Source organism: Mchenga conophoros, linkage group LG14 (assembly GCF_057382185.1).
Source record: "Mchenga conophoros isolate Kocher_MC1m ecotype Shallow Benthic linkage group LG14, M_conophoros_male_GT1.1, whole genome shotgun sequence".
In the NCBI taxonomy this organism is placed as follows: Eukaryota; Metazoa; Chordata; class Actinopteri; order Cichliformes; family Cichlidae; genus Mchenga; species Mchenga conophoros.
In genome coordinates, this window is record NC_140539.1 from 40076144 (window position 1) to 40094967 (window position 18824).

At 46.4% G+C, this 18824-nt stretch overlaps 2 protein-coding genes and 1 pseudogene across 2 annotated transcripts in view; 1 reads left to right on the forward strand and 2 right to left on the reverse strand.

Moving 5' to 3' along the window:
* The window catches only part of LOC146560418 (uncharacterized), a 358436-nt gene that overhangs the window by 127585 nt on the left and 212027 nt on the right, over positions 1 to 18824 (reverse strand). The window lies entirely within an intron of this gene.
* On the forward strand, positions 5395 to 6265 carry LOC146560426 (olfactory receptor 11A1-like; annotated as a pseudogene).
* Positions 14894 to 16080, reverse strand: LOC146560427 (olfactory receptor 4S2-like). Its single transcript, XM_085245221.1, has one exon. The coding sequence runs from the start codon at positions 16078 to 16080 to the stop codon at positions 15154 to 15156; it is 927 nt and encodes a 308-aa protein (XP_085101347.1). The 3' UTR covers positions 14894 to 15153.

The window sequence follows — 18824 nt, forward strand, 5'->3', positions numbered from 1 at the left end:
ACCAAATCTCAGGCGGACAGGTGGACAGGCAGGTGGCTCGAAAACAAAAACACGCCGAGTTGTGATCGCTGAGAGGCGACTACGGACTGGCGTGGAGCAGCAGGTAGGGCAGGATTAAATAGTCCACCTGGTGATCGCCTGGGATGGGATGCAGGTGTGGGGTTAGCAGCCACGCTCGTGGGCGTGGACATCCCAGCAGCACCCCGGACGCCGGGCCGCGGACCATGACAGTACCCCCCCCCCAAGGGTCGCCCCCAGGCGACCGGCCGGGACCCCGCCTGCGGAGAGAAGCACGGAAAGCAGAGATGAGACGAGGGTCCAGAATGAAGGAGCGCGGGACCCAGAGGCGGTCCTCGGGGCCGTACCCCTCCCAATCCACAAGATACTGCCAGCCGCGCCTGCGCCGGCGCGCATCCAGGATCCGCCGGACCGCATAGGCCGGATGGCCGCCGACGAGCCGGGCGGGAGGAGGGGGCTCGGAAGGAGGGCACAGGGGGCTGAGGCGGACCGGCTTAAGTTGAGATACATGGAACGTGGGATGCACACGCCGAGAGGCCGGAAGCCGGAGCCTGACTGCCACCGGGTTGATGACTCGGTCCACTTCGTACGGCCCGATGAAACGGGGAGCCAGTTTGCGGGACGTGCCCCGGAGCGGGATGTTCCCAGCAGCCAACCAAACCTTCTGTCCCGGCTGGTAGTCAGGGGCTGGGGCGCGGCGACGATCGGCGTAGTGCGCCTGTCGTTCCTTTGCGCGCAGGAGGGCGCGGCGAGCGCAGCGCCACACACGTTGGCAGCGCCGGAGGTGATGAGGGGCCGACGGGACGGAGAGGGACAGGTCCTCTTCCGGGAAGAGCGGAGGCTGATACCCGAGGGACGCTTCGAAAGGAGAGAAGCCGGTGGAGGACGAGGTGTGAGTATTGTGGGCGTACTCCACCCAGGGCAGGTAAGTAACCCAGGAGGAGGGGTTTTGACTGGCTACGCACCTCAGCATAGTCTCCAGCTCCTGATTAAGGCGTTCAGTTTGCCCATTGGATTGCGGGTGGAAACCGGAACTCAAACTGACCTTGGCGCCGAGAATGGAGCAGAAGGTCCTCCACACTTGTGAGGTGAACTGGGGACCGCGATCGGAGACAATGTCCAGGGGAATTCCGTGGAGCCTGAAGACTTCCGTGACTAACGCTTGGGCAGTCTCAGCAGCCGAGGGCAGCTTGGCTAGCGGGACGAAGTGGGCGGCCTTAGAAAACCGATCCACAACGGTGAGGATGACACATTTTCCAGAAGAGGTGGGGAGACCGGTAACAAAGTCGAGCGAGATGTGAGACCAGGGCCGGTGGGGAGTAGTGAGTGGGTGGAGCTGGCCCATGGGATGTTTCGTGGATGATTTATTACGAGCGCAGATGGCACAGGCAGACACGTAGTCCCTCACGTCCCGTAGTAGCGATTTCCACCAGAAGTGTCTGCTGAGGAGGCGCGCCGTTCTGCTCACGCCCGGGTGGCACGCGAATCGTGCTGTGTGGATCCAGTGGATGACTGCTCCCCGGGCGGCGGCGGGAACGAAGCGCCGTCCTGGCGGTCCAGTCCCTGGGTCAGGGTCCCCCGGGAGCGCTTGGCGAATGGTCTCCTCAATCTCCCAGGTGAGAGCACCCACCACGCAGGAGGCAGGCAGGATGGTGGCGGGGGGGGGCGCCTCGCTGTCAGGGGAATACAGACGGGAGAGCGCATCGGGTTTGATGTTTCGTGACCCGGGACGATAGGAGAGTGTGAAGTTGAAGCGGGCGAAGAATAGGGACCAGCGAGCTTGACGGGGATTTAACCTCTTGGCGGTTCTAAGGTACAGTAGATTTTTATGATCCGTCCATATAACGAAGGGCTGTTCGGTCCCCTCCAGCCAGTGACGCCATTCCTCCAATGCGAGTTTTACCGCTAGGAGTTCCCTGTCGCCGATGTCGTAATTCCTCTCCGCGGGGGTGAGTCGGCGTGAGAAAAAGGCGCACGGCCGGAGTTTGTTCAGGGGCCCAGACCGCTGGGAAAGAACCGCCCCGACTCCCGCATCAGATGCGTCGACCTCAACAACAAACTGTTTAGAAGAGTCAGGATGGGTCAGAATGGGTGTGGACGTGAATAATCGCTTCAATTTAGCGAAGGCTGCGTGGGCCTCAGGGGACCATGTGAAAGACACCTTGGGTGAGGTGAGTTGGGTGAGAGGCGCGGCCACCTGGCTGTAGTTTCGAATGAAACGGCGATAAAAATTCGCAAACCCCAAGAAGCTCTGAAGCTTCTTTCGTGTCTCCGGAACCGGCCATTCCAATATTGCTTTGATCTTCACCGGGTCGGTCTTCACCTGCCCACCAGCGAGGATGTAGCCCAAGAAGGAAATGGATGAGGCTTGGAACTCACACTTTTCCGCTTTTACGTACAGTCTATTTTCGAGCAGCCGTTGTAGCACGCTCCTCACATGGATGCGATGGTCCTCGAGCGTCTTGGAGAAAATCTAAATATCATCCAGGTAAACAAAAACAAACACGTTCAGGAAATCCCGTAACACGTCGTTGACTAGGGCTTGAAAAACCGCCGGGGCGTTCGTTAACCCGAACGGCATCACTAGATATTCAAAATGCCCTAGTGGGGTATTGAAGGCGGTCTTCCACTCGTCGCCTTCACGTATCCGTACCAGGTGGTAGGCGTTCCGCAGATCTAGTTTGGTGAAGACCGTAGCTCCCTGGAGTGAGTTAAAAATAGAACTAATGAGTGGGAGGGGATATTTGTTTTTGACGGTGACGTCATTCAGCCCCCTGTAATCGATGCACGGGCGGAGCGTCCCGTCTTTCTTTCCCACGAAGAAAAAACCCGCAGCCACGGGAGAGGATGACGGCCTAATATGTCCTGCAGTTAGCGACTCCTGGATGTAATTCTCCATGGTTTCTCTTTCGGGGCGAGACAGGTTGTATAATCTGCTAGAGGGCAGCGATGCACCCGGGAGCAGATCGATAGCACAGTCATATGGACGGTGAGGCGGGAGTGAGAGCGCCTCATCTTTACTGAACACCTGCTGGAGATCGTGATAGTCGGGGGGCACGGAAGAGAGGTCCGGCGCGGGTGGCGGGGCGGGCCTCCGTTCCGTTGAGGCGGAGGGAACGGCTGACCTCAGGCAGTTCGCCAGACAAAACACACTCCAGCTCGCGATACTTTTTCCGGCCCAATCTATGTGTGGGTTATGTCTCTGTAACCAGGGGTAGCCTAGGATAAGCGGGGTGTCAGGAGCAGGAAAAGTGAAAAAGGACAGCTGCTCTTGGTGGTTACCTGATGTGATTAACCGTACAGGCGCGGTTTGGTGAGTTATGTATGCAAACACTTGGTTGTTTAATGTAGACGCAGGGATGGGCGGTTCGAGTGGAGTAAGAGACACAGCTAGCCTCTTAGCCAGCTTCTCATCCATAAGATTCTGTTCCGCCCCGGAGTCCACTAACGCGGGGCATGTAAAAGTCTGATTAGAAGTCACGATAGTAACGGACAGTAACAATCGGGGTCTAGTAGTGCTTAGAGTGCTGCCCACCCGTATCCCCGGACTCACCGGTGGGCCGGGTCGTTTGGGCGGACCGGGCAAGCAGGGATGCGGTGACCGGGCCTCCCACAGTACAGACATTCTCCAGCCCGAAATCGGCGTTCCCTCTCCTCCGGAGAAAGCCAAGAGCGTCTGATCTGCATGGGTTCAGGCGGGGGCGGCGACGGAGAGCGCGCACACGCAGCTGGGGGCGGGGGCGGAGAAACGCGAAACCCGGGGCGCAATACGGAGCCCATAGGCTTAGACCGCCGCTCGGCATCCCTCTCCCGCAAGCGTCTGTCAATCCTACGGGAGAGGGAGGCCAATTCATCAAAGGATCTGGTCTCCTCGTGAAAAGCTAGTTGGTCCTTCATCTGGTCATTTAACGACCGTAAAAAAACCCCACGAAGAGCCGAATCGGGCCAACCCACGGCGACCGCTCGAGTACGGAATTCAACTAGGTACTCCGCAATACTGCGCCGCCCCTGACGGAGCCCCAGCAACTTCTGCGCGGCATCGTCCTCCGATACCGGAGGGGAAAACGTAGCCTGGAACTCCTCCAGGAAGTCATCGTAATCGCAATCACGAATGGGGTGAGAATTTAAGTAGGCTTCAGCCCATGCTAGAGCACGCCCCCGTAACAATCCCACGAAGTGGGAGATCTTAGCAGTATCCGTGGGGAACGCGTGAGGCGTGCGACTGAAAAACAAGGAGCACTGGAAAAGGAACCCCCCACACAGGTCCAGCTCCCCGTGGAAGGGTTCCAGCGGCGGAGGCGACACGCCGCGGTGCACGGGGTCGGACGGCCTAGTTTGTAATTTATTCTGAGTGTCACTGAGCTCTTGACAACGGTCTTGGAGAGACTGGAGCTGCTGATCGTGGCGACCGAGGATAGCGCCCTGTTTATTAATAGCGGAGCGGAGTGGATCTGCTGGGTCCATACTGGCCAGTCCGTACTGTCATGAACCGAAGTTCCGAGCGCAGGCAGGACCCAGTAGCAGAACACACACACTAGGGTAGGAGCGAATAAAGAAAGTAATTTTTATTGCAACTAAAGGTGTCCCGTGAGGGTAGCCAGAAAAACAACGTATGAAACCAGAAGAAACCGAGGGACCGCACAGGGAACGCCGAGAGCGGGGCTGTGAGAGGCTGTAAAACAAAAAGAGAGACAGATTACTGGGGTGCGGAAAAAAGGCAGCATACGAGGGAAGGTGGAGTGTGCGTCTCACGGTGATAGCCGGGCCGAGTGAACCAGAGGGGGGTGGAGCTCCAAAAGGGGTCGAGACGGCGAAGCTGAATGTGAACCAAATCTCAGGCGGACAGGTGGACAGGCAGGTGGCTCGAAAACAAAAACACGCCAAGTTGTGATCGCTGAGAGGCGACTACGGACTGGCGTGGAGCAGCAGGTAGGGCAGGATTAAATAGTCCACCTGGTGATCGCCTGGGATGGGATGCAGGTGTGGGGTTAGCAGCCACGCTCGTGGGCGTGGACATCCCAGCAGCACCCCGGACGCCGGGCCGCGGACCATGACACAGTTGGCATGGGGCAACCAAGATAATGAAGTACTATTCAATTCTATTCTATTTTATTCTATTCTATTCTAACAAAAGACAAATATACATTTTTCTGAAGGCCCATTTGCGTTTTCGAAACCACTAGTTTAAAATCTCTCCGGTGTGTCCCCTGATGATGACGTCATACTGCTGCAGTGAAAAGGATAAAACAAGAAGTGATTCAGTGCAGTTGGGAGGGACTTACAATCAGGCCGCTGATGGGTGATTCTCATCCTTAAATGTAGCTCAGTTTGTGCACAGTTTAAGTGATGTATGGTAAAAACAAAAAGAGGATCATGATGAACTCTTCACAGGTTTCATATTTCACACTCACTGCCTACCTCGACAGCGGGGCTTTGAAATATTTATATTTCACAGTTGTTGCATTTTTATATATTGTTATTGTTACTGTCAATGTCCTGCTGATTGTGGTTATCTGTGTGAACAGAAGCTTACATGAACCTATGTACATGTTTCTGTGCAGCCTGTTTGTGAATGAGCTGTATGGTAGTACAGGGCTGTTTCCATTCCTCCTGGTTCAGATCCTCTCTGATGTTCACACTGTTTCTGCTCCTCTCTGCTTCCTGCAGATCTTCTGTGTGTACTCTTATGCAAATTTGCAGCTCAGTAACTTAGCCATCATGTCTTATGACAGATATCTTGCAATATGTTTTCCTCTTCAATATCACACACGTATGAGTCCATGCAAGGTATCCATGCTCATTGTTCTAACGTGGTTTTCCTCATTTCTTGGAATCACTCTTTTGATTTCTCTGAGTGCTCCTCTGCAGCTGTGTGGGAACATCATTAACAAAGTGTACTGTGACAACTATTCTGTTGTTAAACTGGCCTGTTCTGACACCACAGTCAATAACATCTATGGAATACTTGGTGCTATTTTCATAACCATATCCTCTGTCACTCTGATTCTCTACACCTACATGAGGATCCTCAAAGTCTGTTTTTCTGGATCCAAACAGACGCGACAGAAAGCCGTCAGCACCTGCACGCCTCACCTCGCTTCTCTGCTCAACTTTTCATGTGGTTCCTTCTTCGAAACTGCACAAAGTAGATCCAACATGAAACACGTCCCAAATATGGTGCGTATTTTTTTATCATTATATTGGCTCATATGCCCACCGCTCTGTAATCCTTTACTTTATGGACTGAGTCTGACCAAAATCCGGATCATATATAAAGGTCTAATCTTTGTAAAATGCAGGTGCTTGATGTTGAAACTTAGACAAGGCAGTGCATTAGTAAAGAGGAAATGAGAGTAAGAGGGTTGTGGGCTGCTGGCTCATGCTCAATTTACTGTTGACAGTTTATGAGAATAAAGTCATCTCTTATTATCGCTTTATTTATCATAACTCACTATTAATTCATTGTTTAAATCCTTTGATCATTTGCTCTCATGTCAGCTACCATAAAGACACCTGCATACAGACTAAATCTGAACAAAACTGAAACAAATGAAAACTTTAACCTGTAATTCTTTGCTAAAATATACATCGGTACTTTAGTCATTAAATATGTGACCTCAGTTTTTAAAAAAATATTTTTTCTTTTCCTGAATTTTCTGAGTTTAAGACTTTGAAGCGTGTCACATCTTGTTTAAGAAATCACTGTGATCATTTCATTTTGCTGCTATCATCAAACACAATGTTTGAATAATTTATTTTTTTATGAATAAAAATTTGTTGTAACTATGTGCCTGAAAACAAAAGCAGAATTACATTTTACTTTCGATTTGTAGCTCAAATGCAATTATATTTAAAGCAGTGTCATTGGTAGGCAGCTACTAGGCCAAATGATTTAAGTTTTATTCAGTCATCACAAATTACACATATTGCTCTTTAGTTTGAAGCCTAATCTTGAAAGTAGAGATAGTGTCTGTCTCCTGAATCCAAACTGAAGCTGGTTCCACAGAAGAGGGGCCTGAAAAACTTAAAATGGCGCCGGTGAGGTCGGCTGCCGTGCTGGATGCTCTGCCCTAACTTCTCCACTTTTTGCAGTTTTTCGTCACTTTTTGCTATATCTGCGATAATCTTGCATGGGCATCATGCAAAACACACGAATCCGCTACAGTAGAGACACTTTGGTTTCTATTGGTCTGCAGTACACGAACATTTCACCATGTTTAACTCCGGACCCAAACTGGCCAAAGGAGATCCTGAGAGAGAACAAAGGACGCGACCCTAAGCGACGGCCTCGAGGTAAAAGAGCCAGCATCAGGAACAGGCTACGGGCTCGCGCACACCGCGCACCCATGCCCAGTATCCTGCTAGCCAATGTTCAATCCATCGAGAACAAGCTTGATGACCTCAGAGCCAGAATCAAGTTCCAGAGAGACATTCGGGACTGCAACCTCCTCTGCTTCACCGAGACTTGGCTGAACCCAGCGATACCAGACCACGCCGTGCAGCCGACGGGGTTCTTTTCGGTTTACCGCATGGACAGGACAATGGAGTCGGGGAAGAAAAGAGGTGGTGGAGTGTGTTTGATGGTGAACAACAGATGGTGCGACAGCACAAACATCTCCCCACTCACACGCTCTTGCTCGCCCAATCTGGAGCTTTTGATCGTTAAGTGTCGCCCTTTCTATCTCCCTCGGGAATTCACTGCGGTCATTGCCTGCACTGTTTACATTCCGCCTCACGCGGACTCGGACACTGCCTTATGTGAGCTACATGAGGCTCTCACACATCAACAAACACTTCACCGAGATGCCGCACTCATTGTTATGGGAGATTTTAACAGAGTGAATCTCAAACGGACATTTCACAACCTTCACCAGCACATCAACTGCCCCACCCGGGGCACGAGGACATTAGACCACTGCTACACCCCGATCAAGAACTGTTACAAGGCTCAGCCCCTGCCGGCATTTGGAAAATCAGACCATGCCGCCATCTTCCTCATACCTGCTTACAAACAAAGGCTAAAGCAGCAACCACCAATCAGGAGGGAGGTCGCTCGCTGGACGGACCAATCGGTGGCCGCGCTGCAGGACGCACTGGATGACGCAGACTGGGACATGTTTCGGCGCAGCTCTGATGACATCAACATGTTTACGGAAGCGGTTGTGGGATTTATCGGGAAACTAGCGGACGACACAGCAGAAAGAACTATCATCCGAACGTTTCCCAACCAGAAGCCGTGGGTGGATAAAAGCATCCGCGACGCTCTGAGATCACGCACCGCTGCCTACAATGAAGGGCTTGTCTCCGGTAATATGGACCTATACAAGGCTGCGTCCTACAACGTGCGCAGCGCGGTCCGAAAGGCAAAGCGGAGCTACGGGGAAAAACTAGAGTCACAGCTACGACAGTGCGACTCTAGGAGCCTGTGGAAAGGACTGCGGACTATAACGGACTATAAACGACCAGCTTCTTCAATGATGAATGCAGATGCTTCACTGGCTGATGAGCTGAACACGTTTTATGCTCGCTTCGACGCCGCAGCAATTAAAACAACAAACGGCTGCGCGCGCTCGGAGTGCACCAGTGAAGAAAATGCATTCGTCATCACAGAGCATGCCGTGAGGAACACCTTCAGGAGGGTGAACACCAGGAAGGCAGCAGGACCAGATGCAATCCCTGGCCGGGTCCTTAGAGGCTGCGCTGACCAGCTAGCACCGGTGTTCACGGAGATCTTCAACCTCTCCCTGGCCCAAGCTGTGGTTCCCACGTGCTTCAAACGGTCCATTATTGTCCCTGTTCCAAAGAAACAACAGCCCGCTTGCCACAATGACTACCGTCCAGTAGCACTGACTTCAATTGTGATGAAGTGTTTTGAAAGACTGATGAGAGATCACATCACTTCTTCACTTCCTGCCACCATTGACTCACTTCAGTTTGCTTACCGGACTAATCGTTCCACAGACGATGCCATATCTCACCTGCTCCACACATCCCTGAGTCACCTGGACACTGGCAGAGGGAATTATGTTAGGATGCTGTTCGTGGACTACAGTTCAGCATTCAACACAATAATTCCCTCTAAGCTTTTCACCAAGTTGACGGATCTAGGACTCAGCTCATCACTGTGTCAGTGGATCCTCAACTTCCTCACAGACAGACCCCAATCAGTGAGGGTGGGAAAACAAGTCTCCCCCTCCATCTCACTCAGCACTGGAGTGCCTCAGGGCTGTGTTTGAAGCCCCCTGCTGTACTCACTGTACACTTATGACTGTGTAGCCACATCCGACACCACCTCCATTGTCAAGTTTGCTGACGACACTGCTGTTGTGGGCCTGATCTCCGACAACATCGAGACGGCCTACCTGGAGGAGATTAGGAACCTGGAGACCTGGTGCCAGGAGAATAACCTCCTCCTAAACATCAGCAAGACTAAGGAGCTGATCGTGGACTTCACTACAAAGCAAGCGAGGAATTACAAACCCCTCATCATCAGTGGCACGCCAGTGGAGAGAGTGGACAGTTTCCGATACCTGGGTGTCCACATCACTCAGGACCTGTCATGGTCCTGTCACATCAACACCCTGGTTAAGAAAGCCCGTCAGCGTCTCTTCTTCCTCAGAAGACTTAGAGACTTCCATCTGCCACTGAAGGTGCTCAAGAACTTCTACTCCTGCACCATCGAGAGCGTCCTGACGTCAAACATCTGCACCTGGTTTGGGAACAGCACCAAGCAGGATAGACGAGATCTGCAAAGGGTGGTGCGCTCGGCAGAACGCATCATTCAATCAGAGCTCCCTGACCTGCTGTCCATCTACACCAAGTGGTGCAAGTCCAAAGCTAGGAAGATTATGATGGACCTCTCCCATCCCAACAATGGACTCTTCTCACTGTTGAGGTCTGGGAAGCGCTTCCGCTCCCTTAAAGCCAAAACAGAGAGAATGAGGAGGAGCTTCTTCCCCCAGGCTATTCGGGCCCTGAACCAGGTGTAGGACTGGACTCTCCCAAACACGTCACTATAAGACTGGACTCTCACACACGTCACCACACGCACCACCACACATTTCCTATAATCCTATAATTCCTATAATTTATAATCCTTATCTTTATAATCTCTTCTGCTATTTGCACATTCTTTACTGTAAATTCCTAAGTTCATTTGTAAATTTTGCAGTAACCTGTAAATTGTAAATATTGTAAAACTTTCTTCTGTCATTTAATGGTCGGGCATTGTACAGCTACAAGCATTTCACCCCCATGTCATACTGTGTATGGTTGTGTGTGTGTGACAAATAAAATTTGAATTTGAATTTGAATTTGAAAACTGAAGGCTCTGCCTCCCATTCTACTTTTAAATACTCTAGGAACAATTCTCACTGTTAAAGGCCTTAAAGGTGTTTGGGTGACAATCATTCCACCCCGGAAAAACAACAGCTCAAAGAATCATTAAACACTCGTGCCAGTGTGTGGCACTGATAGGAAAGAGGCCAAAAGTGCTGCAGAGATGGATTTGCTGCAGCAGTATCTGATTTCTGAGAGCTTGTGGGAAATTTGCAATAATTTTTTAAAATTCAACTAATAAACTCACAACATAGAAAAGCATCAACAATTTTTTGTTTTCTCTTATCTTTTTATTTTAATTAATAATTTTTATGGAACATAAATGTATTCTTGTTGAAAGGCCATTTTTACAGTTCAAAGTTAATTACTGATTTTTAACTTTCTTCAGGTTTGATCTTTGGCATTGTTATGATCCAATGTTGTCAGTGTTTGTTTTATGTGTGGTTCCTCCCACCAGACGATGGCTGTGGGTCTTTTTCCCCTTTTCTTTCTTAGGGGTGGACACCTGGGCGTGCCTGCTGAGTAGTTGGGTGGAGTCTCTTCCTGTCCTGGGACTGGATAATTGGTTGATCACCTCCAGTATTTAACATTCCCTGATCTGTAAACGTGTATTCATAGCCTAAAAACTCTTCACCTACTAAGAACTGTTATATTTCCGTCATATATATAACTCGAAAAGCTCTTGATAAACATGTGAAGCACTAATAAGCTAACAGTGTTTTTAATGTTAGAAGTGGTTACACATCACAGTGTGTTCAGTTACATCTCTGAGAGCAACGATGTTGCATTACAAACTAAAAATGTACAAAGAATTTAGTTTCCTTTTTTAACTTTGGGGGAAATAAAATATATTTATTGATATATTATGAAATTCTTACTTGGTTCCCAGTCAGCCGAGGATTTAATATTTTTGTTTGGAAAATGGAAAAAATATGTTTTTTTATGGTTTTGAGTTGAGTGTATTTCCTATAAACATGTGGTTTGTGCCTCAGCTGCAGGGGAGGCTGGAACAGCTAGCAGCCATGAGCTAATTAAGCCTCTCCTTGTTTTACGCTGGGACTGGGCCAGAAGGAGAGAAGCTGACAGCGAGGAGGCTGGTGCTGTACACTGAAGCTGACCAGGCATTAGTGCAAAAGCACTGAGTAAAAGCTGTATAAAACAATAAAGAGTTATACTGGACTGGAAATGCTGCATCCTGTTTGTGGTCAGCCTCTAAATTTAGAAGCTCGTTACAGTGATGAAAGCTGTAGGTGCTGGCTTGCTGGTACCTTTGCTAACCTTCAGTTATCACCACACTTTATTTAGCTTCCAAGACATGATTTGTTATCATTGTTGAGCTATTTCAGAACTTGTATTTGGAATTACTTGTCACATGAAAAATGAGTTTAGGCTCTGTGGAGTCTGGAAAGAGAGTAACTGGAATTTTGTTTCTGTTGTTTTTGAGAAACTTACAAAACCTCCTCAGGCTCATCCGTGTCCTGTAACACTTTCTAGCACTGGATTTACTAACCCTGGGCAAATTTGCTTAAAAGTACAGTGAATGCAACTTTGACACCTGTACCTTGAATGCATCACCGATTAAACACTTAACAATATTATGTTATTATCTCCCTGGCATATTGAATCACTTATTTACTGAGGGGCAACCGATCCGGCTAACTTTGCCCTGAGCTGTTAATGTACATTCAGGACAGTAACTAAGACAGATGTTTATTGCTGTGGTTATATTAGGCAGAAAACACGTAAAACATAAAAAAGCCACCATGAGAATAATCATAGAAATAATCTGAGTTATTTTCCCAAACAGTCAACCCATTTTTTCAACTCCTGACAGGAACATTTAATAAAAACATATCCAATTTTGTCAATGTTCATTCTGATCTTTTTATTTCAACTTATTGAATTTATTTATTTATTTATTTTAATATATTTTGATACTAAAACATGTTTATTTTTACTCATGTACAGGTGTTAAAATTGAAATTGGCAGGTGGGGAACCCTGAGATAGATGAAGCAGTGCCAAAAGGGGGATTTTTATTTTCCCCTTTACTTACTTCCCCAGCTTATTGAATTTAAAGAAATATACCACAGTTTCCACATCAAGCATTTGCATTTTACCAAAAATCAGAATTTTACATTCGATGTGGACTTTGGTCAGATTCAGTCCGTAGAGCACAGGATTGAAGAGCGGCTGAAATGTGAGCCAATATAAAGATAAAAAAAATACGCAACAGATTTGGGACGTGTTTCATATCAAGTCTGTTTTGCACAATTTAAAAAGAAAAGTAGAGTAGAGTAGAGAAGTGAGGTGAGGTGCTGACGGCTTTCTGTCGGGTCTGTTTGGACCCAGAAAAACAGACTTTGAGGATCCTCATGTAGGTGTAAAGCAGCGGTTCCCAAACCTTTTTGCAAACATTCAGTAAACAATTAAGCAAATACAAGTAACGCTGTGGCCACGTTATTGTTTACAGGAGATGAATCACAGAATGGCAGATAGAGACGAAATACTGTTAATCTGACTGTCTGCAGGTTTTACACGCAGTTACTGTCCCTCCATCTACAAAGGCAGAGGCGTCACAGTGTGATTATTTTACTGTAGTTGTTTTTCCTGTGTAATAATGTTCAACATTGCTGTCAATACATTTTTCAAAAAATGTCTCTCTGTGCAAAATTGGTTTAAAAACATAAACAGCTGTGGGATCCTGTTTGTCCGTGATTTGAACGGGGGAGCAAATCGTGGCAGGATCAGCCCGATGTTATTTGTGTCCAGCTGTAACTTTACTGTATAAAGAGCTAACATCTCCAACATGTCAGGAGCAGTTAGTCATTACAACAAGTGTTTGAACTAAAGATCAAGAATGTGCGACCCCATCATAAGACCCCCACGGTGTGCTGCAAACTCTGTGTCTCTGTGTGTGTGTATGCACGTGCACGTGAGTGCCTGTGTGTCTATGTGAGTGCACGTGAGTGAGTGTGCATGTAGGTGTGGGTGTGTCGTAACAGTCAAAGCACTGTGTGTGTGTGTGTGTGTGTGTGTGTGTCTGTATACGTGACTTCCTGGGGTCATAAAAGTAATCTCCTCACCCAAGCTACACCAGATTCCTCTACACAACATAGAAAACACAGTTAACATATTAGAAACACTGAGACTCCCACTCTGCATCCACTGGGCCAGTGGCCTCTTGTTGACTTACATTTACAGATAAGGTGGAGAGTCTCCTGCAAACCTGCTTCTAAGTGTAGAACAATTATGAGTTTTATTAAAGGTACAAGCATCAGCAACCCCCAACTGTAGCTTCCTGTCTCCTTCTATGGCAGGCTGACCCCAGTGTCCATAAATTCCTTTCCTTCTAAACAATTACACTCTCAGGCTACAGCTAAGCCAAACTAAAACACAGACCAATCCTTCCTTATTCCTCTGATCTAAACAAATTTAGCACATCATATTATAATAATTATTTTCTTGAGCTAATCTGAAGGCCACATGAAGTTTGGCTCTGCAAAAAGTTGGTGACCTCTGCACACTGTGCATCTCAGCATCCACTGACCCCACTCTGTGATTTTACATGGCCATCATGGCTGAGCTGCTGTTGTTCCCAATCACTTCCACTTGGTTATTATCCCACTAACATCTCACTGTGGAATTTTTAGTTGCGCAGGTGTCGTCCTATCACAGTAACACACTGGAGTTCACTGAGCTCCTGAGAGCGAACCATTCATTCACAGTGAATTCAGTGATTTGGATGGGGGAGTAAACGTGTATTAGATGTATTATTGTGTATAATTACTAACACCTCTATGTGTTATCGTAGGATTTACCTTACATTATAAAGCACTTGGACATAACTGTTATTGTGATGTGACACTATAAATAAAATGTAACTGGACTAAGTATCTATTAATGTTGTTGTGGCTACATAAGTGGAAAAAAATAAGCATTTCAATGACAGGGTCAGAGGTTTTACTCCCGGCCCAGACCTTTGTGATAAATGACTTTAATTACAACCTAACCCCATATACATGTGCCGAGCTGGAAGCTTCTACACTGTATCCCACTCCCCAGTTTTAAACCATCACAGATTTAACAGTTTTTATGGAAAACCATTTTTAAGGGAACCATCATGGATTCTTGTGATGGATGTTTCTACCAATGTTTCTGTGAGTGTCTATCAGGCCAGCTTGAACTATTGAGGTCAGCGTTGATCGCTGTTCAGCTCCACATTTGTAATCACGGTGTTGCAAGAATTCAGCTGCCTCAGCAGAGTACTGTGACCACTGATAAACCTGCAGCTGCACAATGCTGTTCATTAACACGGCATATTATAATCAGCAATTAAAAGACAAAGATGAAGGCGCTTCCAAAGAATACTTTATTGGATTTCTTTTAATTTTAAATTAAAATGTTTCCATTCATTTATCCTGTTCGTTGAGACTTTTATGGACCGTTGTTTCCTCTAGTTTACAAAATCCTTGATTCATCATTGAGACTAGAAAAGTTTTACATAAACACCACGCTATGTACCATTCTGACTAATGTGCTTAAATATGTTTTATTCTCTGTTATGTGAGAATTGATTGTGTAAATAAATGTTTCATTTATAAGATTTCTAAATATCCTTATTGTGAAAGATTAGCATTTCATATTATTCAAAGTGACAATATGTGACAAAGATTTAAATAAACTAGTTTTGTTTGAACTTGTTTTGAAAAATGTAAATGTAATGCCTGTTACAGTCACGCATATTCCAAACAGTTCCAGAAATCAACTTAGTAAAGTATCTATTAACTTTTTAAATTCATATCTTACCAAATAAAAGACTTTTACATATGAGTCGGATTTTGGTTAGTTTGAGTCCGTACAGGACGGGGTTGAAAGCTGGTTGGCAAGTGAGAAAATATATTGATAGGAAAATGCGTAAAATCATGGGAGCTCTGCTCAGGTTAAACCTGCTCTGCACTATTTCAAAGAAGCAACCAAATGAAAAGTTGAGCAGAGAAGCGAGGTGAGGCGTGCAGGTGCTGACGGCTTTCTGCCGGGTCTGTTTGGATCCAGAAAAACACACTTTAAGAATCTTAACATAAGTGAACAAGTTTAGCAATGCAAGACCAATTAGTACAGTGAATGTGTACATGAGTCCATAGATGTTATTAATTGTTGTGTCAAAGCAGGCCAGTTTCACGACAGAGTAATTGTTGCAGTACAGTGTGTCAACAGTGTGTCCACAGAGCTGCAGTGAGGCATTCAGTGATATCATCACGACTATATTCAGAATAGGGAACAGCCATGTGAGAACGATGAGCTTGGCAACCTTGTTAAACGTCATATGTGTGTGATACTGTAGAGGACAGCAGATAGCAAGATACCTGTCATAAGACATGATGGCTAAGTTATAAAACTCTACATTTGCATAAGTGTACAGACAGAAGATCTGCAGGAAGCAGAGAGGAGCAGAAACAGTGTGAACATCAGAGAGGATCTGAAGCAGGAGGAACGGAAACAGCCCTGTACTACCATACAGCTCATTCACAAACAGGCTGCACAGAAACATGTACATAGGTTCATGTAAGCTTCTGTTCACACAGATAACCACAATCAGCAGCAGGTTAGATCCAAATATAAACACATACAGAGACATGACAATAGTGAAATATAAGTATTTGAATGGCCCAGTGTCAAAGTAGGCACTGAAAGTGAAATATGAAACCTGTGAAAGGTTCGTCATGATCAACAGTTTGCTTCTCGGAACTATGAAAGTTAAACGAGGATCACAGTGTTATTTAATAGAACTGCCAAACAAAAGTAGTTTTCAGTCTACTTACAGCATGTTGCAGAAGTGAATTAGCATAAAACTGACTGACATGCAGACGTTCCTTCATTTAAACTCTTCAACCGGGTGATGTAATAGTCTGAGCTCATTGCCAACGGACACTAATTGTGTCTCACCGCTACTCTCAGCATGAAAACAACTTTTGCTGAAATACAAAAAACTGTAATTCTAAACTTATTAAAGGGTTTTATATGTGGAGCTGTTATATTTCTATAATTTTTGATCTTTTGATTGGCTGATATGTTTCAGTGTGAATGCCAAAATTATATAGTTTAACATTCAGGACTGCCCATCCGCCACCTAGTCTGGATCTTTGTAATATATCCCACTTTATACGTGAATGCCTGTTAATCCATATGAATGACTCGAGCAGGGGGGGGGGGGCTAAAGGAAACATTGAACTTATAAAATGAATTCTTGGTAATACATTCATTTTAACTACAGCGATCCGAGCTGGCACTGACGCATGCGTCCATCTATTAACATCCTTTTCTATCTTTTTAAAAATATCACAGCAGTTGTTCTTAACAATAGAGGCTACAGACATCACTACCTAAGTACCTAAATAATTAACCTGTCCTACAATGTTTATATCTGGTGGGGTATTGAGAGTGTTCCAGTCTAATTTGAGTAACATAAGAGCAGATTTCCCGAGGTTAATCTTAAAACCTGATAGCTTATCAAAAGTATCTATTAAGTTCAATAGTGTGGGTAAGGTCGACTGGATAGCCGACATGTCGTCCGACAGACATCATCGGCATATAATGAAATATGGTGTTTTGTACACCCTATAGAAACAGGGATGAAGGTGTTGTTTTGCCGTGTTGACTGTGCTAAGGGTTCTATAAAAAGGTTAAAGGAGTGGGGAGAGTTGACATCTGTTAGGTTTATATTGCTGGATTGTCATTTATGCTTAGAAATATTTACTCATATATGCTTACAGTTATATAATCAATTGCATATTGATAGGATGTCTGATCCTTAGCAGCCTGCAAAGACTCTGTGTGCCTCCCAGAGCACTCTGGCATACACACACATCTTAAGGTCACAAGAGAGGTCGTGCCTTCTCTTACTGCAGGCATGTCCAAAGTCCGGCCCGCGGCCCAATCACGGCCCACAGCTTCAGTCTAATTATGTGTAATTTATGGCTCACTTTCTAAGTCTGAATAAATAAATCCTGGCTTTAAAGGTGTAGTTCCTTTTTTCACCACATGGTGGCTGCACATTTTTTCTGCTACTTGCGCCTGTGCGGCGAGCCCGCCCTTCTCTGCTCATTTCTGCCATGGCGACTGTACAAAAAAAGAGAAAGGTTGATGGTGAGGGCCGCTGCTTTCAGGAGCGGTGGGAATTGCAGTATTTTTTTACTGAAATTCGAGGCAATTGTGTTTGCCTGATTTGTAAAGACACTGTTGCCTTGTTTAAGGATTTTAACATTAGGAGACACGACGAGACTAAACATGCTGCAACATATAACAAGCTAACAAGGAGTGAGCGCGCTGAAAAAGTGAAGCAACTCCAAGCTGCTCTGGCTTCGCAACAGCGGTTTTTCATGCGGGCCTGTGAGACACATGAAAATATCATGAAAGCCAGCTACGAAGTGGCTATGTTAATAGCGAAACATGGCAAACCTTTCACTGAAGGTACGTTTGTCAAAGACTGTGTCATGAAAATGGTGGAGAACATTTGCCCCGAGTGGAAGCAAGAATTTCTGAATGCTTGCTTGGCACGCAACACTGTGGCACGAAGAGGTGAGGATATATCGTCAGACATTCACAGACAGCTGCGGGACAGAGGAGTGGATTTTGATTATTTCTCATTAGCCTGTGATGAAAGCACCGATGCATCTGACACCGCGCAACTGCTGATTCTTTTATGAGGAGTCGACGACAAGATGAACGTGACAGAGGAGCTGCTGGATCTCAAAAGCCTTAAGGGTCAAACCAGAGGATTGGATTTATTCATTTCTGTTTGTGAAGCTGTTGATGATATGAAGCTACCATGGAGTGAAGTTTCTGGGATCATTACTGATGGTGCACCTGCCGTGGCTGGTGAGCGAAGCGGATTGTCCACACTGATCTGCAATAAAGTCAGCAAACAAGCAGGTAACGGTGTTAAACTTCACTGTATCATTCATCAGCAGGCTCTCTGTGCCAAACATCTCAAATTTGATGATGTTATGAAACCAGTAGCAAAGACAGTCAACTGTATTCGCTCTAAAGCTCTGTACCACCGACAGTTTCAGGAGTTTCTGCACGACATCCAGGCTGAATATGGTGACTTAATTTATTACAATGATGTGAGGTGGCTCGCATCAAGTCCTTTGGAACCAAACTGCAACTTTTCCAAAGACACTTGTCCCTAACAGAGCCACTTCCCAGCTTTGAAAGAGGTTATTGACAGTTTCCCAGAGGACATTAATGTTCAAATGAAGAGGTACGCAACAGCTATCGCGTCTCTTTCTGGAGAATTTAACAAACGCTTTCAGGACTTTGCAGCTATTGAAAAAGACATGCTGCTTTTCTCATCTCCCTTCTCCGTGGACCCTGATGATGCTCCAGCTTCAGCTGGAGCTCATTGAACTGCAGTGCGACGATGAGTGGAAAACACTGGCAGTCTTCTCTTGTTGACTTTTATCGGCA

Bases quoted from the DNA above. Each gene is read 5' to 3' on its own strand.
- LOC146560427 (XM_085245221.1), bottom strand. From the start codon at position 16,080: ATGACGAACCTTTCACAGGTTTCATATTTCACTTTCAGTGCCTACTTT.